Raw genomic sequence first — 23,494 nt, forward strand, 5'->3', positions numbered from 1 at the left:
CTTAAAGTTTTCAAAGAAAATGTTTCCGTTTTGTATCCTATAATATCGGCCCTGATCCAAATTGTTGTGTCTCTCCAATATACTCATTTAAAGGGAGAATCCCCTAAAGTCCCAAAAAACAAATTTCACCTTTCAGTACTTTTGGGGCTCCATAAAACTTTCCAGTTTTCAGTTTATTCTAGTTCCTATTTAAAATGAAAGAGTGTGCATGAATTTCTACATTGCAAGCAGAGATAGTTTTATTGCAACAGCATGTTCAAGTCAGACCTTCAGCAAACTTCTCGCCTGTTCTAAACATCTAAATTTAAAGCCAAGAGTTTCGCTGAATTGCAACTTTAGCTTTTCCTGGCTAGTGATTTTTTGTTTTTGTCACCACCTGCTCATTCACCTGTTGAAAAGCACTGATGGATATATGGCAAGAAATTACTCCCCAAATTAGAAACAAGTTAATTAGAAAAATGGCGTGTTTAAACAATGTGACAGTACAATACAACAGTTTAGAGCTGAAAAAAAAGTCAGTTAACTGATAAGTCAGCTGACAAAATTGTTGATGATAATCAATCCACAACATTTACTTGTCCAAGCTTTCAAAAGTGAGAACTGACTGCTTTTTTCTGTTCAAACTCAGCGTAAACTAAAATTCTTTGTGTTTTTGACTGTTGGTTGGATGTTTTCAAGATCTCACCATGGGTGCTGAGAAACTGTAGCAAACATTTTTTTGACATTCTTTGACCCCTCAATTATTTTCAAAAACAATCAGCATATTAATGATGATGAGCAAACCTGAAATATTTTCTGCAAAATAACTCAACAGAACAGACTTTTGTTATCTGTCAATGGAGTATTTTCTGTGTCATCCTGGGATTTGGGGTGTTGGCCCGACTGCTTATACTCCACCTCGTGTCAAGACAGTAAAGTAGAAGACATTTTTACAATGTTTGAAACGCGACAGTGCTGCGAGCGTGAGAGAAATGTTTTGGCAGATGTGATGAGGAGAGATGAGGTGATTGTGAGAGGCTCCATGGAGAGAGCGAATGAAAGATGTGATGGATAACTTCCACCACTATCAGAGGCAACCACTGTGTGTGTGTGTGTGTGTGTGTGTGTGTGTGTGTGTGTGTGTGTGTGTGTGTGTGTGTGTGTGTGTGTGTGTGTGTGTGTGTGTGTGTGTGTGTGTTGGATGGGGCGTCGGAGAGGAAAGGAGGGGGAGAGCAGGAAGTCAAAGGAAAAGGAGAGAGGCTGGTGCCGCGTGTTAACAGCTACAGAGACTTTAATCAACTAAACAGGACAGTCTTCGTGTGTTTATTAGATCCCATGTGGACAGGTGGCGACCATAAATGCCATTTTACAAGACTTACGAGTGTGTGTACGTGTCTTTGCATGTGTGGGAAAATGAATGTCATGATTTGTGTATCTTTGGACCCCCAGAGGCATGTACATGGCGGCCTGAATGTGTATGCGTGCTACTTTTCGTGCAGGAATTTGTGTGCTTATTTCGGCGTAGACCTGTGTTTGTATTTGTGTTTTTGCCTGCTTGCCTGTTGCTTCTTTTCATGTTGTGTGTTTTAAGTGTGTTGCCCTGTTTTGCCTTTGGCCCTCAACCTGTGTGAACCTATTTTATCATGGATCATTGCATTCAAAGACATGCGCCACAAATTCTTTAAACACTATATGTCCCTGCTCTCACACAGGGGAAGTCAATATGACCCAGCTGAGGGCAAAAGCTCTTCAAGGGTAGTGTGTGTGTACATCTCACGGGGCCTCTAATAGAAGTAGGATGTAAGGAGGAGGGTATGTGATGGTGTGCACATGAGACAGAGATTCAAGATGTAAAAACAAAGCAAAAATTCAAAGGTTATCTTCCTCCCTGCTCTGTGACCTATAGAGGGTGTGTGTTGTACCTTTACCGTGTACCACGAGGCTTTCAGCAGCTAATCTGTCATATCAGAGACAGCCAGACACAGTAGAGTGGCGAGGTGTTAATGTAGAGTTTTATTAGGGGTTAATCTCACCCATCCGCCACCACAATAATCTGTTCTACAGATGTGGGACACGGGGGCAGAGAGAAAGGGGAAGATAAGGAGAAAGCACGAGCTCTGTCTTATAATTTTATGCTCTCTACTATTTTCTGTCTCGCAGCTCCCTGTCAAAACACCATTGTGTAGCTGAAATCTGTCTTCCTTAGACCTACATTATGACTAGCTCTGGCATTTTGATTTCTCTTCCAGCAACTAATTGTCTCCAGATTTAGAAGACAAATCAACTTCTGCTATAACTGTGGCACAAACACGCACAGAAATGACGCAGCTGTTGCAACAAGATTCAGATTTGAAAAAAGTCACTGTCAGACGATTGTTGACATCTCGACTTCAGCGCAGTCATTAATAACAATAACAAAACCATTACAGAAATAATCATGCATCCTATTGTGGCTGTCAAATCCATGGTGTACTGAGTTCAGCATTTGCTTTTTTGCAAATTGCTTGTTTGAGCGGATGTGTAATGCGTTGCTGATGTTGAAGAATATTCTGTGCAGGTTTTCCAGCAGCAGAGTCGTGGTTAAGGTTAGTTTATTCTTTGTGTGCTGGAGAACAGGCAACGTCTGCTTGTCTACATGAATTAAAGATGATTTCCCACAGACAGACATAGAAATGTTGTAGATTAGACAGCTTTCTATGCAAGATATGCAAATCTGTAATGCAAGCTACATCAGATATGCAACTTTACTTTGTCAAAATCTTGATGGCTCGCAGTGTTTGTGGAATGTGAGTGTCTGCATATTGAAGGAAATAGTTTCTCTTTTACATACCAATCATATGATTGTATTGTGAAGTGACTTGCAGCTGGCTGACAGGCAGCCTTTTCACCACAATTGGTTTCTCCACTCTGGTCTTGATGTCAAGTCTAATCCAGTTTTTGAAATCTTTGACTGTGCACCAAGGCAATTACAAAATTTGTTAGAATTTTTGCTTTTCACAGATTATTTTGTGTTGTATGCTGTATATGCTTGTTATCCTCATGTCTTTCTCATAAATTAAAATTAAGAGTAAAAAGTCTAAAAGTTTTAAAGGTTAGCTCACTGTTTTGGCATTGACTGGACATGAAATTTGGAGGGCCAGTGAGACTCAGTGCTTCCCATTTTCTCTAACATGGGCATGCTCTTCTTGTTGGACTATACAGTAGCTGAGCTTCTGACACAATCAGGCCCACTGAGCTGTTATAAAACCAGCTGATTTCAGTCTGCCCACATCCACATGCTACTGAATTCAGGACTTTCTTACCAACAAACCACAAGCGGTGATGCAATAAAGTCTCTCTTTTGAGATCCAAACTGTTCTGACTACACAACTGCTCATTCATCCAGTGCAGGGAAACTCCGCAGATTTTTCATGAAGATCAGCCAGCCCAGTCACCGCAGGGAAATGTGGGCATTTGCACATTTCATACATATATCAATTTTTCTAAAATGACTTGGCTTATGAGCTGATTTTGTGTTTGTCTTTTTAGCCACCAACCTTTTTTTTTTTAGCTGTTTTTCCACTGTGGGTAATGCCATGAAACATGCCACAATTGTTTTTTTAAACAAGACATCATGGTGTTTCCAGCCAGGATTGTGTCACCAAAACCAGTTTTTAAGCTCAAACTTGTTATTTTTGAGCTTAAATTTAACCACAAGCTAACCACAGCATTGGTGAAATGAAACAAAGTTTCAACAAGTACGCTACATAGTGACATACAAAGGTAACATATTTGTGGTTTGGTCTGGTCTTGGTCTGGTGACTTGGTTGCAGTCAGTCAGTTTATCATGTTATTGCTCAGTGCTACTTAGCCCATGAAAACATTGCATGGTTCCTGTGTTTCTCTGGAGGAGCTTTGTCAAATCTGAGAACATGACCCAGATGATGTCAAAGTTGTGTGATCAGGTTTATCACAGTTTGGGCTTAGAGGCTAAGTATTTTTTTATAGACAATCTGGATGTAATGAAAAGATTGATCAATCAGAATGCATTATGGGAACTCTAGGATCCAGTGTTTTTGGAAGTTGACCCCTACTTAAAGTCAGGACATCTTACTCTCTGCGGCTTCAATTTTAATTATTGTTTATTTTAAACTGTCTTATGTGTCTCCCAAATGAATTAAAGGGTAATACTTAATAGCTGGAGAACCCCTTTGAAAAATATAGTATTAAAACAGCTCAGCTTGCTCTGCAGCAATAACAAAAAGTCATTTCAATGAATGACACTGACAAAACAGTGCCAATGTCACATAAAAGCTCCCGAATCAACCGCACAGAGTGGGCAGCCTGTCACTGAAGTCCAGCTGCAGAATAAAGTAACGCAAAGTGTCTACTTCTGTCATCACGCGTATGTGCGCGACAGCGTTTTGCGTGGGCTCTTCCACCACTGCTGCATGTGTGAGGCCGGTGGTTCCTCCTTGTTTTGATTCCTTTGATGACAGTGAGCTGTGTTGACATTATGGCAGCCTCCTGTGTGACTACAGCGCACGTTGACAGTTTCCTGTGTGTTCAGCCTCAGTGTGAAGTGCTGTAATCAGAGTATCTTTTGTTGAATAATAGATTCAGTGAGTGACCGCTTTGCACACAGCGGGTTTTTCCGTTTCAGCTTGCTCATAATTCAGCTAAGGCATGAAACATAACAGATTGTCAAATGTTATTCTTTTGTGTCAGGACAATATATCCACAAAATCCACAGTATAGAAGATCCAACTCAGATTTAGCCAGAAAACAAGACAGGAAGTGTGTTAAGTAATGGTGCCGCAGTCACGTAGAGCTCTATTAAAAAGAAAAAAAAAGGAAGAAAAAAACAGCTGGAAAACTACTTGGACATTACACATCGTGCTCTTGTAGGGGTTAGAGTACATTCTGTGGTTTATCCTGATCATGCTGCTCATTTTAAAAAATAGCGACAAATTACTGCGGAGCCATGTGTCTTCAACTTCTTCAACTTTGTTATCCCTTAATAGAAATTTATTTTGCAGCCCTGTGACACATGAACAAAAGAATACCTCGCACATCTATCAGATGAGACACTCCCGCACACTGTCTAACTCGCATTATCACTTTTATTTGCGACGTTTCGGTACTAGGCCTTCATCAGGAAAACCTTTGCAAGTTAGACAGTGTGTGGGAGTCACATACAATACACACAGGCTTAAACGTAAGATCCATAAAACATAATAAAATGCTAAAACATATCAGTATCTATTCTAAAGCCTTCAGCTCTCTTATTCATTGTTAATGTAGAGTCAGTTTGCTGCTCAAAAAAAAAGTCCTACGAAATTAAACAACAGAAATTAAAACAGGATGAAAAAATGGGGGCATGTATTTAAGTTATTATTTCTCTGGCCTAAACCAGCCCGTGGTAGGATTTTAGTTTTTCCATCCAGAGTGAGGAAGAGTTGTTTTTTTAAAGCCATTACTGTTGTGCTGTGTACCTCACAGGTTAGAGCATGACAGAGACATTACAGAGGTCATTGTTTTATTTCCTGTTGTGGTAATCTCTGTTAGAAATATGTCCACTACACGGTGGCATAGGGTGCTTTCCACCATATGGCATAATTTACCTGAATTACAGGGGCATATGAACATGCCTTATTATTATCTGCTTTCCATTTTTTTTTGTTAGATCACAGTAAAGAGTAGCCTTTACACAGTTTGACATCAGTCGCTGTGTCTGTGTGTGTTCATACGTGCATGTTTTATCCGTGTTATGTGTCTGTATGCTTGCAATTAACTAGCTCTGGATTTTTGTGAGAGTGAGATGATGTGTGAGTGAATTATAGGGCAACTGAGCATGAGATATCAAATTTCCATCAGCTCTGTCTCTGCTCACTCAGTCCTGGATGGGGGTTATTAAGGCACTACGACAGGTCATAAGAAGGTCATTTTAGACGATGAGAGGTTATAGCGGGGTTATAAAGGGGCTGTGACTCAGAGGTTTGAACTGTTTGCTCCCTGTTTTTGCTCTGTGAGTCATTTTCTGACTTAGTAGGATCCATTTCAGGGTCCATTCACCTCAGGGGGGAAACAGATGTCTTTAGAGGATCAGAGGCTTGTAAATACTTTTGTAGGTATTTTGGGCATCTTACATGCTTATGTTTGGGTTTGATCAGGAGCTAATAACTAAAACATTTGGTGGCAATCTTGTTTTCCCCCCAAATTCTTGTTCCATTGTGTCCCGCTAAGCTGTTAACTTGTTTTACATGAATATCTGATGTGTTTTTCCGTCACATCTATGCATTTCTTCAGTCTCCTTTCCAGTTTCTAGCATGCTTGTGGATCAGTGGGCTGATCTGAATGTGTAATGTTGCGAGTCTGAATGTGGCTCATGCTCTTTGTGAACATGTCACTGAGAAAACCTCCTCTTCTTCTCATCTCTCCTGTTTCTCTACTCTGCATACGACAGAGTTAAGCAAGAACAATATGAACATGGCCATAATCAGTGAAACTCAAATATTTAGATTTCATTGAGGTGAAAATCCGTTTTCTTACTTAAAACAATCCTCATTCTTTTTGTTTTCATGAAAAGGACAAAGATGAGGAAACACTTGTGCAATGCTGCAGCTATCACAGAGGAATGCTTGCTCACGTGGTTGGGAAGCCTGTATTATTACAGAGCCCTGATGAGCTGTAGATTTATGTATACACATGGGTATGTCAGTTTTTGGCATGCTGCAGTTTTTTCGTAGTGTCCACTTGGCATGACTTTAAAGCACGGATGTGGTGTGTCGGATGATAAGGATGCAATACTTATGTGTTTGTATTTGTGTGTTTTTATCTGTGTGTATGTTATATGGTCAGTTGAAGTCAACCTGCATGATATATTCAGCAGATTTATGATCTTTTGGGCCAAACATGCTCGCACAGTGCTGTATATCCTTTTCAGATAAAAGAGCAAAGACAGAGGTTTAGAGGGAAGTTCATGAAACTTTGATTTAGTGGATGATGGATTACAATGACTCATTAGATGCAGGAAACAAAACATAAAAAGGTCACAATTGCAGTATGGTGCTGAGGAAAGAGAGAAAATACAATACAGTGATATACAAGTTAATCTCACCTCAGGAAACAAAACTGAGATGTCCAGTAAATGCACAACATTAACAGAACAGAAGACAAATTGTGGAGCAACATAAAGGCTTTTGAAAGTAGTTTTTAATTGAACCTTTGTAGGTTTTTATTATTCATGGAGTGCCAAAGTAATGACATTTTTCTCCTCATTAAAAAGCCTATTTTCCCACTTGATTTTGGATTATTACAGAAAATAAGCCCTGTGGCTATCAAACGTTTATGATACTTACACATTTTGTTCAGCAAGATAATCTTGACAAATGAATACCACTTTAAAAAGCGTGAATGCAATCACTGGAAAAGCTAATGTTAGGCTATAAACAGACTACACTGCATACGCTCAATGATTCAACATTGTCAGTATAACACGGTAGTCTAATTTAGCCACTTGTTAGCAACCGCCTTTTTAAGACACATAAAAGCTTCAAAGTTCGCAAGTGGGGTATTTGCTGACATATTTTATGTCATAGAATAAAATGTGAAAGTCTGTCAACCACAGACCTTATTTCAGGCGTCCAAACCAAAAACCCATTCAAAAAAATCTTTGACTTTAAGATGAGGGAACTGGAGGTGCTAACATGCTAATTGATTTCCAGGTTTTAGGACCCGTTCCTGGAGAACTTTATACACAGCTCGACCAGTCTACCCAGTGAGTCTCCCAGAGTATCTTAAGAGATTTCAATTACTTTTGATGTGTCCTATTTACAAGGCATGACTGCAGTTACTAGGGGGAAGGAGTCAGAAGCCTTGCTACAGATCCTTTGCATACCACAGAGGTGTTTATGGAGGAAGCGAGAGGTTAACGCCAGGGAATATTCAGACTCACGCAAGTTCATGTGGATTAACACGCTCAAACACAGGGGACTGCAGACAGCAAGCCAAGTTTATTCACAGGGGATAAAAGAGAACAAGAAAACAGAAGGACGGAGGGCTGGAAACATTAATGGATGATGTTAAGGGACATCAAAACGCAGGGGGACGAAAGGAAGCTGGGGAGGGTGGGTTGAGATGAAGGAGGTAGTGAAAGACACCAGGAGGATGGAGGGAAAGTGAGGAGCAAGAAAGGGATAAAGGGAGGTCTGGTGTTTCCTCATGAGGGGAGAATGAATGGTGAGTTAGTGGTCTGGTTTGCCTCGTGGGGTCTTAGACACACACACACACACACACACACACACACACACACACACACACACACTCTGCAGTGTTTACAAAAGAGATTAGAGCAGTTCCACTCTGTACCGCAGCGTAGCAGAGGTGGTTCCCTGCCATATGTGCAAACGATGAGAGGAATGTACACTGATGTATTGACAATGCATGCTATGTACATTTTGTATTATTTATAACCTTTTTTTATCCCTGGAGGGAACAGCTGTAGTATGTTGTCATGAAACCAAATCCATGGGTATTTTTTATGTTAAGTGATACATGGAGCAAATAGCATGATTAATGGTTTAATTATTTTTGCAAAAAATTATCACGGCTGTTACGGCTGTTTAAAGTTTGTGTTTGATGTTGTTTATCATAAGTGCTTTTAGGGATTCAGTAGGTTTTGACCCGCAGCAGCAGATAAACAAATGAACCTATCCTGAAATCAGGCTCAGTTTGCGTATGGATCATTTGTCTTTCTGACCACAATCTTCTTCATATTCTAGGAAAACAGTCCTCTACAATGTCCATGCATACTGAAAGCTCATTTTTGACCTTGGAAGCGAAGGTCGACAAACAAGCTCTTTTGATCATATTCCTCTTTGTAGAATATAATACAAACTTTTGTGGTTTTCAAATATAAATGGTTTGGCGTTTGGCCTACAGTTTAGAGGTGAAAACCATGGATGTACAAAGAGATCTGGATACAGCGTTAGAGGTGGGATCTCTCCCACATCTGCAGGAGTGCTCCGGGGATGAGTTCTTAAACGTGGAAATGAGTTAGCATTTTTATCGGTTCCCTTGTCTCAAAGTCAATCAGTGTTTTGAATAAATTTCTCATTAGATGCCTGAAATAATGTCTGTGGTTAACACAAGATTAAGAGACTTCCACGTTTTGTTCTAGGCAATAATATATATATCAGTAAACACCCCGTTTGTCGATTTTGAAGTTTTTATGTCTCTTTAAAAGAGGTTGCTAACATGCGGCTAAATGAGACTACAAAACATCGAATGCACATCACGTCTTTAAAGCCTTGTTGTGGTGATGGTAGGTCGTGTCTTGGTGTACTTTGTTTATAGCCTAAAATTAGCTTTTTACTTGTGGCAAGAATATAGATCTAAATAGATAACACCTGAAGCTGTTTACATCCAGGTTATCTGTTAAAGTTCATCTAAGTGATACAAGTAGTCATAGACACAATAATAAATTTGACAGTTAGAAATATCACTGCAGCTGTACATACAAGCATCCAGTCTGTAGTCACAGGCATGTATATTATTGAAGCCTCTGTGTTGGAAAAATACAGTTTTGAATAAGTCTCTCACTGACGTAAATCCTAGCTGGTCAAATATAACTTTGTATGCTTGTGTGTCGGTGGTGGTGTCATTCAGGATCACACCCTTTTCAAGTAGGCCGTCACATCATCTCAGCAGCTTCCTCTTTGCTTGATGTAGTGTGTCACATCGGAGCGGACAGCTTCCACTCTGGCAGGGCGACTGTCCAGTCTGCCTGTGAGCTGTTTCTTATCATTACACTCTAACGGCACAGACAGAAGTGGACGGAAAATCACGTCATCAACCAGCCTGTCAAAATCTTCGGCTTTGCCTGCTCTGTGTTAGTGCTTTCATTCAGAAAAGGGTCTACACCCAACAGCACTTTGAGCAAAGCAAAACAGATAAAAGTTGTAAAAGAATTTGAAACAACTTCTGTTTTTACTTTACTGTTGGACTGAAGGGCACCAACAATACACTTGGCATTTTTACAGTTTGCAACTTCTGGCTTTTAAAGGTTCAGTGTGTAAGATTTAGGGGGATTTAGATGCATGTAGCAGTGAGGATTACAGATTGCAACCAGCTGAAACTTCTCCTGATTAGGAGGTTTTTACCAGGAGCTGAATTATCCGCAGAAGTCTCCTCCTCTCTAAAAAAAACAATTGAACCCTGTGATTTAAACAGGCAAAATCACTGAGTAAAGCACTTTCATGCTACAAATCAGTGATTCTCCTATGCTGTTTGCCATGTTGGAGACAAGCAGCTCGCCTGCCACACGCCAATGTCTGCTCACCTTTTTCTCTTATAATTTAAGATCCAGAGGTGTCTTCTTCTCCAAAACAAACAGACCCGATGATTTAAACCAGTAAAAACACTGTATGAAGCAGTTTCATGATACAAATCTGTGTTTTTACCAACTTTCCAGTCATGGAGGGACTGCTAACTATGGAGGGCTGACCCGAAAACATGAATGGCCCCATCTAGAGCCAATGTTTGGTTTGTTTGTTCTGGGCTACCGTAGAAACATGGCAGTGCAACATGACGTTCTCTATAGATGAGGACCCACTCACTATGTATATATAAACTACTCCTTTTAAGGTAACAAAAACACAACAATTCTTATTTTCAGTTGATGATACACTAAACATACTTTTTTTATGTATTCCATTTCTGCTTATATACTCAAAGTCCCACACACTGGACCTTTAGACAAGGTTAAAATGGCAAATGTCTGCAATAACATTTATTTAAACTGGTCCTTTCATCTGCCACAACACTCAAACATTGAGATTTACACTTTCCTGTATGAACACCAACACACACACACACACACACACACACACACATTGATGTACCACAGGTGTGAGACGAGTCGTGAGTTGTAATGCACATTCTCAGGTTGCACCTGAATATTTACCCATCTGAGCGAACACCTCTCACACACCAACACGCAGGTGATCATGTTGCATTCACACCTCTTGTCATTTCCCTCTGCAGCTCTTAAACTGTGTCAAAATACTGCATCTGCCAAAGCACTTTGTGTTTCTGAGCTGAGACAGGCTAACACAAATTTACTGAAGTACAAATGTCACGCACATTAAAAATATCAAGTGCTTGCATCATATAAGCTGCAGGTATTTCTCAAATGCTCCTTTATTTTTGTTATCCTTTTGTTATATTTCACCATCTCCTTTGAACTGACAAAATATTAAAACCCCAGCAAAATTCCAAATGTTTTCCAGAGAAAACATAAAATAGAGGGTTTGATGAACGTCAGCCCACTGATTTTTCGGTGTTTGACGATGGCGTTCTCTTTCTGTCTTGCATTGTATCTGCAGTGTATCTGCAGTTCACTAAAGCGATGACTGATAACGCGTGTCTGCGTGTGTGTGGCAGTAGTGATGAGTGGGGAGCCTTTGGCTGGTGGTCCAGACTGGAGGTTTGGCGATAGGCCAGTCAAAGATGATCAGTGCAGTGCGGTTACAGCTCCACGTTAATCCCCTCTGCCTCTGCTTTGTGTTGATGTGTTGCAGCCAGTCCAATGACAGCGCAGCAGTGTTTCCTACACTACGGCTCACAGGCTGTTTCTTGCATGAATCACTAAAATACTAGTGTTTTCTTGAGAGTGTTTACTATTAATATAGCAGAACTTTGGCGCCAATACCCTAGAGATTTCTCCTCCTTTTGTATTTTCGTTTGTGACCTTCAGGCTTTGAGAATTTCAGATTAAAAGCCTCACAAAAGACGAGATACTTTTATCAGTTGTGAATAAGAGAAGATAACAGATCTCGGAGCTGTCTTTGATCTTAAAAAGAGGGTGAGACAGCATCGGTATTGTGCTGTCGTCATATGTCTTGAATTGTAACTGTATTGTTTTTATCGGTAATGCCTCTCATTCTTCCCTCTGCGGTTGTCTTTACAATTGACTCGTCATATAGCCTGAGTCACACTGACAGATTCCCGAGCAGAGGCACAAAGATCTTCTTGTGGTTTGACACATCTCTCATGAAGGCCCGCGACATGTCTGATATAACCGTGATTACACTTAGGTTATCATTTGTATCTTTTCTCACGCCAGCTGGCACAATGGTGGCGGACGAGGCTCTGCCCACAATTGCCTCCTCTTGTAAACAAGCTGGTCACTGATTTGAACTGAATGATGGGAATGTGAGCTACTTCTTATAAAGTAAATCTTGAAACCATCATGCTGAGACGCAAAGGAGGCTGGCTTTTCTCCTGAAAATCTGACAGGTTGACTTACCAGATCGGTTTTGAAGTCACGAGAGACGAACTTTTAATGCCCTTTTACCCCAAATAACTTCTAAAAATAACCATTTGATTGCTCGGGAGCTCTAGCAGAAGTATCCATATGGAAAATATCCATGTAATCCTTTCATATAATAATATATATTACTAGATTTATTCATAGTGTAGGCTTTTGTTTAAAGGGACAAATCACCCCAAAAGTAAAAATACATATTTCCTCTTACCTGCAGTGCTATTTATCAGTTTATATTGTGTTGGTGTCAGTGGCTGAGTGTTGGATATATCAGCCGTAGAGATGTCTGCCTTTTCACCAGTATAATGGAACTAGATGGCTCTCAGTTTGTGGTGCTGTAATAACAAAAAAACTGGTTACTCAAGATAATCCACAGTTTAACGTAGGTACTTTTCCCTTTTTACCAAACTAAACCCCAACTGCTTATTACTGTGCAGAAGGAAGCGTGCATCTACTCATGGATGAGAGGCACGTTCTCATACAGCGCAAGATGTAAACATTAATGGCGTCCTACTTGCTGAGCTTATAGTGTTAGCTGCTAGGTGAGCTAGCAGTAGATGCACAATTCCTTCTGCACAGTGATACAGTTGGCATGTGAGTTCGGTAGAAAAAATAGTTCCTACATGAAACTGGTTACAACAAAGTTTGTGGATTATTTTGAGTATCCAGGTCCTGATCGCTCCTGAGTTTTCAAATGTAGTTTATTGTCACTTTCAGCACCAAAAGCTGAATGCCATCTAGCTACATTATACTAAAGAGAAGGCAGACATCTCTCCAACACTGCAACTCACATTAAAACAATCTAGATTGATAAATAGCACTACAGGTGAGAGTAAAAATATGTATTTTGACTTTGGGCTGTACTGTTCATTTAATTTTACTTTCTGTTTTACATTGCAGGGATGTTTCAAGCTTTATTTTTAAAAGGGTTGGTTTGGCCAAATTACATAATGCATTTATACAGATTACTAAATGGTTACATTTGCCCAGGTTTTGAGATATCCGTGTCCGAGATTTCTGTCCCACACTAACACAGCGGACATCACCGAACAGTTTGTGAAACTCAAAGCACAAAAAATGCATTTAGAAACATCAACAGAATCTTGTTTTTCCCCAAAAAGCGCTCCGGTTACTCCGGATAATCCAAAGGCCTCATTCATAATAAGGTAATAAGGTGTGTGGACTTTCCAGGGCAAACGGGATATTGCTTCTAGAAATAGGTTTTGCCATCGAGGTTTTTGTAATTTTTCAGTGCAGTGCGCGTGATGAACATTTTATTCAACTCCATTGTATTAAGATGATATCTCATGTCTGAAAAAGTTGCACGTCGTGACACCATCACATGCAAGAGAGAGATTCTGTAACTTTGGTGAACCGTCCCTTTGAAGTTCTTAATGTAACGTAAATGTGTCAACAGGTACAGCTCTGCCAGTATTTAGCACCTGTTTGAAACACCCCCTCTTTAACAGCTAACACTTGTGTTGTATTACACTCCGGTGGAACATGATCCTTCATTACAAGCTCCTCTGACACCGTGAACAAAAGAGCAGTCAACTCATGTGACTAATGACACTATCCTTTGACGGTCTTGGCTCTAATGGTTTCCTCTGTAAGATAAAGCTGATGAACTTGTTTTGTATATTTCCACAGTGGGGCCGATAATGCTTCGGCACTGTCATGGTTAACGCAGGAATATGTTTAATTGGTCCCACAGTAGCCATTAGACTGCAGTCTACGTTTGGCCAAGAAGCACTGTGGGTGTTGTGTTTTTAAACATTATTTAGGCATTAGGTTTTTGACTCTAATTCTTCTGTACAACTCGATCATCTGTGGCTTGGAAGCTAAAATAATAAGTAGCAGTAATGGCTGTGGAAAGTTTTGACCCACTCTATGTTTACTGCAATTTATGGTTTACCAAAATACGAACAAGATGAACAAGCTCAAAATAAAATTAAACCTGGAGCTCATTTTAAGGGGAGCACCTCTTTTCTCTTCTTTTCTATTTATGCTTCGTATTTGCACTTTATATTCTTTTTTTGTTTGTATTATATTTGTATTATATTTTATGTTTCTGTGTGTACACACACATATAGATGTGCATTGCCATATGTTATTCCTTGCATTGTATAGTTTTATTTATCTTTATATATTTTTTTGTGTGTTTTTTGTCTGTTTCCTTTTGAAATTGTTTGAAATTATGATAAAGGAAAAATTAATGGAATTATGAAATTGTATGCAGAATTTAAAATACAAAATGGAATCAGATATATTTTTCCACAATTTCAACATTATGATAACAATTAAAAGGTTTAAACCTGTACTGTGACTTCTGCTATCATCTATCTTTATTTATTATTGTATATAGAAATATATGTTGTTCTGGGGCGCCTGGTGGCTCAGTGGATAGGCGCCCCATGTCCAGAGGGTGTGTCCTCGCCCCCAGCGGCCGCTGGTTGGAGTCTGGCTTCGGCCTTTTGCTGTATGTCTCCCCCCCTCTCTCTACCCCTTTCACACTCACACTGTCCAATTGATTAAAGGCAATAACAGCCCCCAAAAAAATCTAAAAAAAAAGAGAAATATATGTTGTTCTGATGTACCACTGAGAGACAGACCTTTTTAGCAATTTTACATTAAAAAAAATAAATGTAATCAATACATGAACTATGTAATGAGAAAGATAAAAGAAATTACATGTTGACATATAAAAAAAAAGTTGGAATACAAAAACAAAAAACACTGTTTAGTGTTAGGTTTTTGATTTTAATTCTTCAGTACAACTGGATCATCTGTGGCTTGGAGGCTAAAATAATAAGTCTAAGAAGTAGAAGAAGTGCTGTGGAAAGAGATGTCACACTCTGTTTACTGCAGTTTTAGGTTTAAAAATCAAGGAGGAAAAAAGGTAACGCCTGCAAACACAAGTTTCCTCATGAAAGTTTTCTGAAAGCCTTGCACCTACGTGATGTGCATATAACTATCCATTTTTCGACTTAAAAATCAAGGAGGCTCAAAATAAAATCCAACCTGGAGCTAATTTAAATTTAAAATCCATTTTGTTGAAGTAAAATATTGATGGAGTGAGTAGCCAGTTTCATACAAGTTACTGGCTGCAGATTTTTATTTTCATAATGTTACCATGGTGATGTGTTCAACATCCAGTAGATCAAAATTTCGAGTACAGGGGAGTAAAAATCTTCATGATTTCAAGTTTCTTTCTGCTCGCATAGCAGAGCTGTAGATCTCAACACGTCTAACAGAGAATCCCCAGCTGTCAAACTGTATTAATCACCGGCTGTGAGCCTGACTGATCACTGAGAATCGCAGTATCATTTATAAAGATAATGAGTTCCACGAGAAAATAAAATAGACTTGGCTGGCCCATTTTTTTGCCCTGTAGTTGTTGAACGAGGTTGCACTGACTCACAGCTTTGGAGATAGGCAGAGGAAGGGCTGTGAAATGTGAGAGAGCACGGGATGGATCAGATATCGACCACACACATTAGTTAAGCAAGACACATCGTCTCTTCTCATGTTCTCCAACTACATCATTGTCTTCTCTGGATATTTGCCACCTTTTAATCATACTGCCTTTCCATTGTCCTCCCCGTCTCTCTGCTAACATGCACTTTACCTCTATTACTATCCATGTTGTTTTCTTTATGTTGTAACACTTGTCTTTCGTCCATTTATCTTCTATCCCTCACTGTCCATCTCACCTTTCTTTTATTCTCATACTGTAGGCGCTGTACTGTAGCTACAGATACTCCATGTAATGCCTTTTCCTGTAATTTGATAACATCAGATTCTATTCATCCTTTATATATTGCAAATCCCCAATGCCCCATTGCTGTGTTGTTCACCTCCCTCTTTAACACAAAAGTGACAGAAATACAATGATTACTTTCTGTTACCTAACTTGTGTTTGATCAAGGTCTCGTTTATGTAAAACCTGTATGGCGTAATGTTGGAAACCTGAGTTTTTCCCTGAGCCTAGGCTGATTTTAAAAAGGACAGTTCACCCAAAAATCAAATATACATAGGTATACTCTTACCTGTTGTGCTATTTATCGGTCAAGGCTTTGCCATATACTTCCAAAAATTGGAACTATATGGCAGTTGGCTTGTGGTGGTAAAACAATAAAATAAAAAAGATTTGAAAAACTCAACAGCAATGTCTCTTTCCAGAAATCATGACCCGGTTACTCAATATAATCCACAGACCTTGTTATGAGCAGGTCCATGTCTACTGATCTACACCAGCTCACAGTATCACTGCGCTGAAGGCTAGCTCATCCATCACTGCTGAGTTAGCTAATGTTTCAGCTCAGCTGAAGAGGATGCCATTAATGTTTACATCTTACGCTGTCATGAGCAATTTTTTTCATGCACTGTTTGTATGTATAACTATGAAAAGTAATTTGCCACAATTCGTGCTTATCAGGCGTAAATATGAGCCAGTAATTAGTGTATAACCCATGTAATCGGGAAGTCTTTTTTTTCGCTATTCAAGAGAAGGTAGACATCATTTCGAATGATATCTCTGACACTCGCCAACTCACACCAAAACAATCTAGATTGATAAATAGCACTACAGGTAAGAGGAAACATATGTATATTTGATTTTGGGGAGAATTTGTGACCGCATGGCCTGTTGTTAAACTTCCACAAAGGGCTGCAACAGTATGTACTGTGAGTTAGTAATTACATACACACTAGTCTGTGTAGAATACATTTATTTATAATTAAATGAGACAATTTAAATGTGAAAACCGTATAAAAATAAAGCTGTAGTTATATGTCTTAAGTGAGAAAATCTTGTTTCACTAACACAGCAATTCATCTGCGAGTGGGACATGAAATTCGCAGTGAATAAACAACCGTTCTTCTAAGCATTAGAAAGAAATGCGGCGATATTTCCTCACTTCGTTCATTAAAAAACAAAACAGGAAACAATGCTGCCAAATGAGGCTGAAATTGTAGAACACTGTCAACATTAACATGCTGAGGAAGGTTTTTTCTGTAAAGAAAAACTTTAAAGGTGTACCGTGGAGTTTTTGACCACTCGAAGTGCTACAGAGCAATGTTTGTAAGAGCGGGCCCCTGGGTGCGTTTCGGATCACATACTTTTTTCCTTTTAGATGGTACTGCAGCTGCCCCTACAAAGTATGTACTGTTGCATGCAGAGTGCACACAATCAGGACATACTACTTCTTCATAACATTGCACCCTTCATAACACTAACCCTCTTATTCATAGGCTATATCTGTTAACTTGGATGAAAAACAAAACCTCATTCGCAGAGCTCGCCAGAGTCAGAGATCAACCTGGAGAGCTCTGCTGTTTTTACTCTACAATGTGTGTAGTTTAAGCTTTAAAGTAGTAACTGCATACATTGTAGATTCTAACATTATATTCACAATTGCAAAATTATATATTTCTCTATTGTTATTTAATAGTTGTGTCCTTTAGTTGTCAGTTATCTTTATGATTATTTTGTTCACTTAAACAGTTAATATTCTTATTTTTACTATTCAGTTGTCATCAGTAACTTGAATGCCCTGTCGTCCATCATTGTGGCCTCTGACAGCTGTCAGTCAGCTGTCAACAAGATGTCAGAGCTCTAATCTCTTTGCGTCTCTGTTGATGTGATGAATCTTGTGCTGTGCAGAGGATTGTGGGTCAGAATGACAAGAAAAGCATGCTGTCTTGCATACCACCAAATGTGACCAAGTTTAGTAGAACATCCTGGTATTTTTTCCATACTGCATTTGACATATTATGTATGGGGAATACTAAATCTTTTTCTGGCATAGTAATTAGTACGGTAGTATGGGTAACACACTGCCTATATATATACGTATATGTATATATATATATATATATATATATATATATATATATATATATATATATATATATATATATATATATATATATATATATATATATATATATATGTATATATACGTATATGTATATATATGAGGAAAAAACTTATAAACTCATTAAACGTTGTTGTTAGACCAAGAGGATACACAAAAAAAGTTTTGGTGAGAAACACTGAATGCTCCCATGACTTTGTTTGTTTACACACAGGGCGCCTTAAACATCATTTAACAATACAAACAACCACCCAGTCTTTCACTGCTTTTATATAGAACTAAATCATGGACATCTTTGATTAAAACCTTTGGCACACTCAGAGAAGTCACATCACAGTAATAAATAACATGTATAGCTTTTATAAAAACAAAATAAATATCAATAAGTTAATAAATTCAAGATTTCATAAATACATTTCATATGTGTATAACTTTTTTTATGTAACATATGTGCTATACAGTAGACAGAGTGAGTCTGCTGGATCGTGAATTGTGTCTGATTGACTTCAGTCCATTAGGTTGAGTATCCATGAAAACATTTAAAAACACACTGAAAACATTAGCAATGAAAGGTGTGAAATGTAAAGGAAATTGTGGATATTTTGACTGAGCTAGGGAGGAGGCGAAAACAATTGTTGTTGTTTTGGGGTAAAAACTGTAGTGACGCTACCTCCTGTCCATATTTACTCCTTTGGTGGTGGACTCAAGTCACAAAAGGCCACACACGACCCCTGAAAGTTTCCTAGCAGCGAGAAAATTCTGAAAAAAAAACACCAAACAAACAAAAAGCACTCGAGATCATACTTCAGAGTGGGAACTACATAAAGCCTGACACCAGCTCATACTCCCTACACACAACCACACTTCCTGGCAGAGTGCTTCCTCACGGTGTGGTAGACAAGGTTATCGTCCAGAAACGAGAGGTCATCGTCAAACGCTATTGGCCGACAGCAAGCCTGAGGGGGCGTGTCTTTAGGAGGAAGCCTCCTGTTGTGAGCGAGGTTGTAAAGGATTTTGTCGTAGTTGGTTTCGGACTTCCTGCATGGTCCGGAGCAGTACCTGAATATCATTTCCTCACTGGAGCGGTAGCCCAGGCCGAGGTCGGTTACATTGAGGTGGATCTGTTTGAGCACACAGCCCTGTCCTCGTCCGCTCCCTCTTCCTCCCCTAACCTTCCTCCCTGTCTCGCCTCCACTAGCTCTTTCTCCTCCACTCTGCTGACTCGCCCCCTTCTTCCTTTCCCTTCTGTTTCGAGTTCTGCTGCTCAAGTCTTCTTTGGAGGGGGAGGACGTGGTGGGGGACGAGGTAGATGAGGACACGGTGGATGAGGAGGAGCGACGTATTCTGCTGATGGTCACTTTGATGAAGTCCACCACATCTTCAAATTCATCTGGCTCCTTCATGGTGTCTGAAATGCATCACGACAAATGGCACTCTCACAAGGGCGTATCATGTTGGACAGCACATATTGTTTCACTTTAACTCATCAGTCTGGCTATCGAACAGATGGAGTGTTGTGTCAGAAACTACGCATGCAAAAGCGGAAATGGTACACATTGGTTTTCTTTACTGCAGAGGAATTCCATTCGAACTGATTCATCCAAGTTTGAAATGAATGCCATTCCTATTTCTGCACATGACTGTTGTACATTTGAGTGGATCAGTTGCATCAGAGATACAATTGCCAGTATGTAGCCTTGTGGCACGTACTGCTTGAGCTAAAAAAATGGATTGACAAAAAAAATTGACAATTACTGTTATTTTTTTAGCAAAAAACTTTGGTTCCAGCTTCACAATCGTGAAGATTTGCTACTTTCTTTGTACTGATTAATAAAGTGAATATGAAGAGGTTTTAGACTAAATGAGTCATGTGAAGATGTCTTCTTGGGATCTAGGGAATTAAAAAAAAACTACCCTGAAGGAAACATACTGCTGCCTTATATAATTGTTGACCCAGGTGGAATGTGTTTGGATGACTCTGGTATGGTCTGCAGACCTTTCTTCTTTTCCCTTGTGTTGCTTGTCTTTTACTCTGTAAAAAAATAGTTTTTTAAGTGAAACTGAATATGCTGCTTATGTTGCCGTCTTGCCCAGAACTCCCTAACAGAAAAGATGTAATATCTCAATGGGAACTTCCTCGCTAAATAAAAAATAATTCAAATAAAAATAAATCATGACTTTTTTTTTTTAACTAAGTCATTATTCAGAAATAATCTTTGACTCCTTTGTCAGCTGCAAACCTACATACTGCCATGTAATTCTGTCCAAAACCAATTAGCATGTCATTTGTGGTTGTAGTACATTGTTGGAAAGGTATGAAGAAAGTATTACTATCAAACTTCATTCGCTGTGAATGATGCAGGCCTAACTGGGAGGGGTGGGAATTACCAGAGGCCCCACTATACCATAATCTCATAATATTTAAGTCACAATACAATATTCCTGTGATTTTAAACGTGTTGCTGACTACTGAGTATTGTGATAACATACATTGTGATATATTGTGATTCTCTACCTTTTTTCCAACTGCTAATGATGTCCAAAAGTAAAACCTTTTATCTAATAAGGTAATGGTTTTTAGTCTCTTCAACTCACAGCAAATCATTTTCATTGCAGCAGATTGTTTCTAGTAGTCTAAAAAAGCTAATGATTTCATATTCCTGTGGGCTATGAAAAGTTTGATTTGTTTGTATCATTTTCAAAAAAGATAGCCTACTTGGAGCAGTTCATCGACACAATATTGCCACGCAAAAATATCACAATGTTCGGTTTTCCTCCACCTTAAGAAGGTTAAGAAGGCCAACAAAACGCTACTGCGAATATTTTGGTAACTGGAGCCTGCACTGAAAAATTCATCTGAATACGTTTTCAAACTCAGTCTAGAGATTTGATTTGGAAAATGTTCCTTTTCCACAGCAAAAACGTAAGTACTTTTTATATTAGACAGATAACAATGGCATTATTTGTTTTTAGAAATAAAACGAATACAAAACTCAGCAAGCCAGCTGGGTGCAAAGAACTTCTTAGGATGTTTTATGGCACTTTGGGCACTCCACACAAAACCACAGGCGCTTACATGTTTCTCCTCCAGCCAGCGTCTCTTCCCAGTCGGCTGTATCCGCCTCAGCACGGCTCATGCCCGGGGAAGTGACAGACAGGCGGATCTGAACCGGCGGGAGCTCCAGGGGAGTCTCGGCGGCGCGCCCTCTCCTCTTGCTGGACGTGGACTGCGGTCGGCTCCGGAGCAGCAGGCTGGCGTGCACGGCGCTCAGCAGTATCAAACAAGTGGTCAGGCTATCCCATAACTTCATTGTCCACTTCAGTCCGACAGTAGGACATGGCGCGATGAAAAACCAACAGGTATCATCTGGCAAAGGCGATTAATAACATGTTGAAGACGTCCAATAGTTGGAGAGGGAAGATGGGGCGCACTCATCAGCTCCTGCCGCTGTAAATGATGAAGATCCGCGTATTATTGCTTGCCTACTGTAAACCGCACGCTTTCACTTATACCAGCTGGCAAACGCTGTGCAGCGTGGCGCAACATCCAAAGAGGCAAGAAACCAAACGCAGAAGCGCAAAATGCAAAGACTTCCCTCGGAAGTTTGCAAATCCAACGACGCTTGGAAAATCCTCCCAGTTTATGGTCTACAGGCTTTCATTCAGTGCGCGCGGCTCCTCTTGCACAACAGTGGCTCCTGTCCATCCTCACTCACCATCAATCCTGACTGAGCCTAGAGGAGAAGGAGAGGTCTAACAGGAGAGATGGGAAGTGGTGGTGACGTCTCATGGTCCATCCTCTGCTTCTTCCTGTCTCCACCCATGCAGACTGCACAAAGGGATGAGGTCCAAAACCGCGGCTGAACTTCAGGTCCAGAGTTGGTAGAGGAGTTATGAAAGAGGCTCAGCATGTGTACTCAGATGGCTGAGAGACGTTTCACACTTTCCACTAACACTACTCCAGAGTCCACGTCCTCCTTTTTTAGTGTTTGGTTGATATTGGATGGGAAACGTGTTTCTAATCAGCCAGTCAAAACAGAGTGAATAGATTGTGCTGCTACTTAAAACCACAGTGGGCTTGAAATCACTGTTTTGCAGTTGATGAACAGATGACGTTTAACATCAAGGGAGTCTGAGCTGATATCTATTACGGCAACTGGGAGTTCAACTTTGGGAGTTTTGCCAGAAGAAAATGTTATTTTGGTTTGGTTTTTGCATAATCTGAGATGTATAGTGGTATTTCATGAAATGTCCTCAGCAGAACCTTTTAGCAACAGCTCCAAAACAACTGGCTCAAAAGGTACAAAACAACAGAAGTGAAATGGTGGAACTGGCTCATGCATTTTGTAAAGATTTTCAGATTTTTGTTGAGTAATCATTGATTTATATGATAGGATGTAATGTTACTGAGACACACAACAAACTGTATTTGTGGTTGAGTTTACTGCACATGTGTTTTTTGAGTGATCCTGTAAAACAAATTAAACAACTGCAAACTGCCTTTGGAGGGCTGTAAACCGGGTGTCAATGAGAAACTCAGTATTTTACTTTGAATGAAGCTGCAGATTAAATAACGTTGTGGCCTCACCACCACAACAGCCTCCTCCATTCTTTAATGACACAATGTCAATGAGACTGTAAAGTTAACTTTAAAAAACACCTGAACATCTAATTCAGCAACATTTTGCAGGTTTTGTAGAGGTTTTAAAGGGATAGTTAACCCCAAAATCAAACATACATGTTTCTTTTTATCTGTAGTGCTAGTTATCAATCTAGATTGTTTTGATGTGAGTGCCAAGTGTTGGAGTTATCAGCCATTATCTGCCTTTATTTGGAAAACTCAAAGGTGATATCTCTTTCTAGAAATCATAACCCGCATCCACAGCCCTTGGAAGCATGCGTCTCCTCATGGACGAGAGGCTCACGCCTGTGACAGCGTGAGTTGTAAATATTAATGACGTCTTCCTCGGCTGAGCTGTAAGGCTGGCTAACTGTGGGGTAGAATAGCCTCATTCACACATGCAGACTTTTGCTGTACTGTATTTCTGTATTTTCCCAGTTAGAGGTCATGTGTGAATGAGAGTCACAATCCATTTTCTGGTAAATCTGGACTGGCAACAGCATGAACAACAAGCAACATGGACACAGACGCATTTTGTTCAACAATGGCTGAAAAACTGGACAGATGCTGAAAAAAGGGAGCTCACAGCAAGGTCTGTGGATTATCTTGATTAACTGGATCATGATTTCTGGAAAGAGACATTGCTCTTGAGTTTTTCAAATGTATTTTTTTGGCTTTGATTACCCCAAGCCAAATGCCATCTAGTTC

At 39.7% G+C, this 23,494-nt stretch overlaps 1 protein-coding gene across 1 annotated transcript; it reads right to left on the bottom strand.

Moving 5' to 3' along the window:
* Window positions 1–18,256: 18,256 nt before the first annotated feature.
* Window positions 18,257–21,881, bottom strand: LOC121945008 (glial cell line-derived neurotrophic factor). The gene is made up of 2 exons (XM_042489001.2): window positions 21,242–21,881; window positions 18,257–19,573 (listed from the first exon to the last, which is right to left on the bottom strand). The coding sequence occupies exons 1-2, from the start codon at window positions 21,474–21,476 to the stop codon at window positions 19,014–19,016; spliced, it is 795 nt and encodes a 264-aa protein (XP_042344935.1). The 5' UTR covers window positions 21,477–21,881; the 3' UTR covers window positions 18,257–19,013.
* Window positions 21,882–23,494: the final 1,613 nt, after the last annotated feature.

This window comes from Plectropomus leopardus, chromosome 4 (assembly GCF_026936395.1).
Source record: "Plectropomus leopardus strain MGB_pleo_1.0 chromosome 4, ASM2693639v1, whole genome shotgun sequence".
Taxonomy (NCBI): Eukaryota; Metazoa; Chordata; class Actinopteri; order Perciformes; family Serranidae; genus Plectropomus; species Plectropomus leopardus.